Below are 6,910 nucleotides of genomic sequence, written 5' to 3'. Positions count from 1 at the left end.
TACAGCTCTCTAGATTTCTGGTTTTTCACCTGTTTCCAGCCCCAACCATTCCCAAAAGTGTACTCTGACAATTGGGCATTGTTCCCAATGTTCTAAACAGGCATCCATACGGCTGCAAAACAGTCCAAAAATAGCAGTCATTGAGAAAATTCTGAATGTATTGTGCATCAGTGTGTTTGCATTCCTGTCAGCTTGGGAGTCAATCTTCTAGTATGTTGTTTGGTGGTTCACTATGAAAGTACCCTTGCTACCCTGTATACAACCAAAGAAAAAAAAACGAGTCTGAGGCGAATTGAACCCTGATACTAGCCATATGAGGTTATCACCAAGAGACTCCCCACCACCCACCCTTATTAGTATGATTTTCAAAAGAATAAAAATCTTGACATACAATAAATTGCTTTGAGATAAAATCTTACCCAACATAAGTTGAGTCGTGAGTTGACGTCTAATAAGACTAGTAGTCCTCATCGTCATCTCTGAGATTAATCGTCAATAGAATCTCGTCTTCATTATCCTTGTGGACTTCCTCAAACTCCTCCGCCGTTAAATATGTGTTTACATTCATTTCCATTGTCCGCTCGACATCCATCATGTCTTCCTCTTCAGTGTCTATAGTGTCAGAGCACGAATCACTGTCGTTCTCATCATGTACAATGTCATCATGATTTGCAAGGAAAATTCTACAATTCTCTGAAGTTGATGTGTCTAGATTCGGGGAAGGAACAATTTCTTCTTGATTTTCTTCCTCAAGATCAACGCTATCAAATAAGTGTCGACCCCTGGGTTGGACATGCACAACTTGCCACCATGGATGAGCATCTATATTCTTGAAAAAGAATGCTTGTTCAACATGAGGTGGTAGAATGTAAGGCTCTTTTGTTGCACGCATTAACTTTGAGGAGTCGACGGACCAAAATCTGGATGGTTCTCGTCTCATTGTGGCATTATTGCCTTTATACTCGGCACGAAACCAATCCACCTTCAAAATCACCTGTCAAAACGCACGAATCAAAACTTTAGACTTATGCATAGCTTCAAGAAACTACATGTTATTGATTCATGAAGAGAGATTTCATTTTACATGCTTGAAGATACGATACGATACTTCATAAATATCGACAACGGTTCCCACATAACCAAGTTCACTGTCTACAAGATTTGTGTCTCTTGAACTGGCACATGATAATTGCTTGAAAGAGGCAACAATGCAAGAATCCTGAGTTAGACGTAAGTCGTCAATGTCTTTTATCCGAATATGTTGCCCATAAGCCCACATGTTGGTATACATTCGAGCTTAGAACAATAAATAAATTATATAAGAAAAAAGAGAAGATTGAAGCTTATTTAGTTCAATTTTTGAAACCCAAGAAGTTACCTTTCTTTCACACCCAATCATATACTCTCGTTGTTCCCTTGATATTGACTCATGATCAATAACCGCACGTTGCATACGGGTGTATAACCAATCCGTGAATGAAGATACATTCTGCTTGTTATTTACATTGGTTTGACATCTAGATCTTATCTTTTTACGTCTGCCAACTCGTTGGTTTGCAATATCCTCTTCATACTTATCAATAAATTGTTGCATGCATTCGCTATTATAGACAATGAAAGTAGAAATATCCAAATTATCTTGGATGCTAAGTCGAAAAGAGACTCCCTTACCAAACAGTACCTCGTCTGACATGATAGAAGAAGACTCATTTGTCCATGCACGCGGAGCTTCAGAGTCCGCTTGTTCAAGATATTCTGAAATGTAATACATGCATTCTTCAAGCATCCATCCCTCTGCCATTGAACCATCAGGTCTTGCTTTTTGACGTAGATAACCTTTGAGTAGGCCCATAAATCTTTCGGCCCAAAACATCCATCGAGTAGAAACAACACTGGCGAGCTCTATCTCGTCCACTAGATGGACTAGAAGATGGACTTGAATATGAAAAAAGGATGTTGGAAGTTCCTTCTCCATCAAACAAAGAATCTCTATACATTCACGCTTCTTTTGTGGAATTATTTGTTTGTCGATCTCTTTAGATGTAATCCATCTATCAGTAAGTTATCAAGAAGACATTAGAGAATGATTCAAATAAGTTATCAACTAAAAATTCTCATTGAAAATTAAAGAGCCATAAATATATACCTTGCAAGCGATCCAAGACGATAAATTACATCTCGAACTCCTTGGGTAGTGCACCCATCAATAATAAGGGGTAGAGCATGTTGCATACATGATTCATCCATCAAGAAAATATACAAGAAACTAACTATTTACAAAGATCGTTGTAGATTTACCTTCACAAAGTTGTGCCAATCATGTGTTTTTAAACCAAATAAGCTCTTGTCATCTAAAGTGAACATGTTTCTACAAGATGCTCCATATCCCGTAGGTGTACGAATTGATTGAATCTTCATGTTAACTGCCTGCAACTCTTCTGCCGTAAGTACCCATGGAGTAGGCTCATAAGTTGTCTCATTTCAAGTTTCATCATAAAGTGGCCATAGATTGGGCTTTGAGTTTTGATCTTTTAAGTCATGTCTTGTTGTCGCTGTGTCTTTTAAGCCAACGAGGTGTTGCCATAATGAATGACCAACATTCTTGAATATGTGCATCGGATCAAGAAGATGACATATCTTCAAATCCTTCCAATATTCCAAAGTGTACCATATCGAAGGACTTTGAGCTAAGGAACGTTTTCCTCTGCCTCGCGCCTTCACACCATTATCATCGTCGTCGCTTATGATCTCAGACTCCGGATCAATAGCGGGTCCAACAGTCCACTTTAGATACCAATCCTTTGGTGTCATTGGTATTGGACATCTTCCTTCTTCTACCAAACCATTAAAATGTATGGCTTGCTTTCTGTTTCGTAGATGATGATCTTCAGGTAAAAATCGTCTATGTCGAAGATATATATTTTTGTTGAGATTTTTGCTATAAATCAATTTTAACCAATCACCACAAATAGGACAAGCTTTATAGCCCTTAGTACATATCCCTGCATGAAAAAAATAATGAAGGTGATTAGCGCATTAAAAATCCTAGCAAATGAGATAATTTATATATAAAAGGGCATTTACCTGAGCAAAATCCATATCCTGGAAAATCATGGATAGTCCATGCTAAAATTCCACGAAAAGTAAATTTTCTTTGATCAATGCTTCTAGACATATCAACGACATCAATCCCTCTCCACAATTCTTGAAGATCATCGATAAGAGGAGCTAAATAAACATTCAAGTCTTTAACTTGTCGTTTTCTGGGAATCAAGAGTGAGAGCATTAAATGTTCTTTCTTGATGCTGAGATATAGGGGTAGGTTATAACTGATAACTACCACCGGCCATGTAGACCATTTACTTGATTTCATAGAAAATGGATTCACACCATCCAATGCTACACCCATCTTTAAAATGTGTGGTTCTGTTGCAAAATCTAGCCATAGCGTTTCAATATGCTCAAATGTAGGACTATCCATTGGAATTCGCATTACTCCATCTTTGCTCTTGTGCTCTTCTCCCCATATCATAAGCTTAGCTAGTTGGGGAATTTGAAACATATGTTTTATACGTGGAGCGAGGGAAAAATGTCTCAACACCTTTCTAAGGACCTTACCTTTCTTCTGTTTATAACGAGACGTTTGACATTTTGGACACGACATATTGTCCTTGTACTCACCTCTATATAAAATGCAATCGTTGGAACATGCATGTATAGAAGAATATTCAAGTCCAAGACTACTTATCATCCTTTTCACCTCATCATGTGATGTAGGAAGGATATTGCTTGTTAGCAAGAACTTCTGAGAGAGTAGTCTGCAAGTTGAACAAAACTATGATCAATAAAAATCACAAAAGTTAAGAATTCTAGCAAAAAAATATGTTGTATTCATACATACTTCAATAGTGCTGAAGTAAATACATTACTCCATCCAAAACGATTCTTAAGATTAAGTATAAGTAAGCTTGCACTTAGTCGTGTTAGCTGGCTTCCTGTGTAGATATGCTTTAGAGCTTCTTCTCGAAGATATTTCTCATTTTTAGGAATATTTGTACTATCATTTTGATACCAATCCTCAATAAAATCAGCCATGCCATCGTCATTATCAAAGATATCAGCACATCCATTAAAATCCTTTGAATATTGTTCTTTAAGTCTTGCATACGTGTGAGGGTCACTTTTGTGTAGGATCCTCATGCACTCTATAGACATGTGAGATACGTCATGTGGATGTTGGTTTGCGACATTATCAATGTCATAATCCGGAATCTGCATAGGCAAAGAAGATTGTATCATTAGCATGTTTAGACAGGCACACACATATAAGTAGCACTTTTCCTTATAATTGAAATTGCACTTTGTTACAAATATACAAACATTAAAATAAAAGACAAGAGGATCATCACAATAAATCCGAGATAAAAGAAACAAGATGTAAATTAAAGTGTAAAATTAGGATACAAGAGTCCAAAATAACATTAATAATTTGTATACAATGAAGTTTTTAATCATAATTTGTTAAGGGTGCTCGCGGAGGTCTACGCCATCCATAGTTTACTAACAATTCATCACCAGCCCGTAATGGTCTGATTGCATTGACAACAATATATCGTGGTACAACCCTACTCATATGTCCTGGTTCATGACTATTCTCACACTCCACAAATGTGCAATTGGTTCTTGCACTCATCCCTCGACTATTGTTGATTAAACCTGCTATGTTTCCTTGAGAGTAAGGTCTTCCATCAACATAGAGTCTTTGTCCTTCTGCATGTATAATCCCTCTATCAAAAAGAGAGGCTGCATTGAGACATAAACCATATGTGCTCATGCTCTGGATGTAACGAGCAAGCCGATGCTATGGACCCCATCCATATATAGGTCCACAAAAAGACATAAGGGTGACCTCTGAATGAGGGGGAACGTGCAAATCCCGTGCAATAAAGAGGCCTCGTCCTGCTCCACTGATGATGGACGGAGCAATCATGTAGCGATTGCCCCAAAAGCTAAAAACAACTCCATCTAAAGGAAGTGATCCTCCCTACCATCCTCCGTATCACCTTCAATCGTACGTCTGTACTAGAGCTTGCAAATGAGTAGGCAAGAGGTGATCTCCACTCGTCTCAGCGTCCAAAGCAAGAGGTAGAGGCTACCGAGAAACCTCGAGCTGCAACTGATAAATGACTTGTCCATGTCGTGTGCGAGGGACATGTGCACCACTAATAGTGAAGTCATCCTCCTCATCAATTGAAGGAACCTACATATATAATAGGTTCTATTACATATCAATTTTTTGTTAATAAAATTTCAATATGAAAATAAGAGAGATCAGTCACATACCATAGGTCGATGTCGCTCCTCAGGAGGTGGTGCTCGCTCAAAAGTACCATAAGTCATCTGATGTGAAAAACACTCCTGTCTAGGTCTCCGATATGTGCCACAACAACGAGTGCACCAACATATAATAGAATCGTCGTAGTACAAATCATCATAAACGGGTTTATTTGCATCCCGATCACGAGTAGTTGGGGTTGGCGGTGTACCCTCTGACCGATCCGAATCTAATTTGCACTTAACATAAAAACAAGAGACATTTATCAAATGAACAAAATAAGAACTCAATAAAAGTAACATAACGTTGAAATCTAACAAGTCTTACAGTATACTCTAACGCTTATTCTAATGAAAAAATAAGCAGACGCTACTGTTTAGTGGAGACAAACAAGAGGAAGGCGTCTATTTGCATGGAGACATGGCAAAACTACCGCAAGGAGATGCGCTTACGCATCACTTTTCCTTAGCAGAAGGTGTGTGTTTTTGCCAACATATACTAGAATTATTGGAAACTTATCTATTATACGATTCTCTAATGTATGTTATTTTATATAATCAAATCTACATAGGATGCAGCACGAAAGAGAGTGGCTAGTGGTCACACATCTAGACTAGGCCGGATGGGACGAGACGGATTCGTGGCCACATTTGTGAGTATATACCCTTCAAATTTGAACTTTCAAAGCTAATATTAGCGAATGAAGTTTACAACAAGTCTTTGGTTCTGTCTTACTGCAGACCAAAGACTATGGTCGTCCACCTACGATGCAGGAGATAGAGTACACTATGTACTACGGCTACCAGGCTTTGTGCGCGACGCTTTCTGACAGGCCAGATCCACTTGTGAGTATGATTGTTTATTTTGTACTTTTTTTTCATGCAGATTGTAATATGTTGCTATTTGATTTCACTACTAATACAGGAGCAACATGGCGAGGCCAATCCAGCAGAGGTGGCTCGACAAGATGCAGAGGGGCGACGCCGAGAGGCTGAGAGGAGCGGCGATCCGGTCAGTGATGACAGACCTAGGGATGTGGTTGGAGATATCCACAGTCGTAGTGCCACAGGTGATGCTGATGGAGATGACACTGCTGGTCACCACACGGATGCTAGTGATTGTTCTGGTAGTGAGCACGGCTCATATAGTGATAGAGACTAGGGATTTTTTTGTTGTATATTTGAGGATGGAGATGAGACTCGTTTTGTATTTGCAGCTGATGAGAGTAGATATTTGTTTTATATATGCACTGATGAGACACGTTTTGTATATGCGCTGATGAGACTCGTTTTGTATATGCGTTTTGTATATGAGCTAATGGAGATGAGACACTTGTTCTATATGTAAAAACCACGAGAGTAGATATTTTTTTCGATCCCTAACTCAATTAAATCTTGCTGCTTGAACCCAATCTTGATTTTTTTGTCGTGCAAAATCTCTTGAAAATTTTGAGTCCTATACAAGCACATTGAAACCAAGGTTCTAGGTGCTCCAACTGTGTCCATACCATGTCTTTTAACAATTCTAGTTGATCTACGTGCAAAGTTTGAGGATTTTAATGAGTTTGTCTCAAAA

The 6,910-nt window shown here is 38.5% G+C and overlaps 1 protein-coding gene and 3 pseudogenes across 1 annotated transcript; 1 reads left to right on the top strand and 3 right to left on the bottom strand.

The window, feature by feature from the left end:
- Positions 1–1,060: 1,060 nt before the first annotated feature.
- LOC147431482 (uncharacterized) lies at positions 1,061–2,247 on the bottom strand (annotated as a pseudogene).
- Positions 2,248–2,481: 234 nt separating this feature from the next.
- On the bottom strand, positions 2,482–4,305 carry LOC147431481 (uncharacterized). The gene is made up of 3 exons (XM_086493676.1): positions 3,902–4,305; positions 3,085–3,818; positions 2,482–3,002 (listed from the first exon to the last, which is right to left on the bottom strand). Exons 1-3 carry the CDS (start codon positions 4,303–4,305, stop codon positions 2,482–2,484), a joined length of 1,659 nt encoding a protein of 552 aa, XP_086349802.1.
- Positions 4,306–4,507: 202 nt separating this feature from the next.
- LOC147431480 (uncharacterized) lies at positions 4,508–4,990 on the bottom strand (annotated as a pseudogene).
- A 757-nt stretch (positions 4,991–5,747) lies between these two features.
- Positions 5,748–6,496, top strand: LOC147431479 (uncharacterized; annotated as a pseudogene).
- The last annotated feature ends 414 nt before the right edge of the window (positions 6,497–6,910 follow it).

The sequence above is a fragment of the Adiantum capillus-veneris genome, chromosome 21, assembly GCF_014529385.1.
Source record: "Adiantum capillus-veneris isolate H3 chromosome 21, ASM1452938v2, whole genome shotgun sequence".
Lineage (NCBI taxonomy): Eukaryota > Viridiplantae > Streptophyta > Polypodiopsida > Polypodiales > Pteridaceae > Adiantum > Adiantum capillus-veneris.
This window is presented reverse-complemented; position numbering and strand designations above follow the sequence as displayed.

What these genes read in the sequence shown, in the direction of transcription:
- LOC147431481 (XM_086493676.1), bottom strand. Translation starts at nt 4,305, where the DNA reads ATGCTAATGATACAATCTTCTTTGCCTATGCAGATTCCGGATTATGAC. An exon ending in TTTACTTCAGCACTATTGAA is followed by an intron (nt 3,819 to 3,901) that starts GTATGTATGAAT and finishes TTCAACTTGCAG; the next exon opens with ACTACTCTCTCAGAAGTTCT. An exon ending in AGGATATGGATTTTGCTCAG is followed by an intron (nt 3,003 to 3,084) that starts GTAAATGCCCTT and finishes TTTTTCATGCAG; the next exon opens with GGATATGTACTAAGGGCTAT.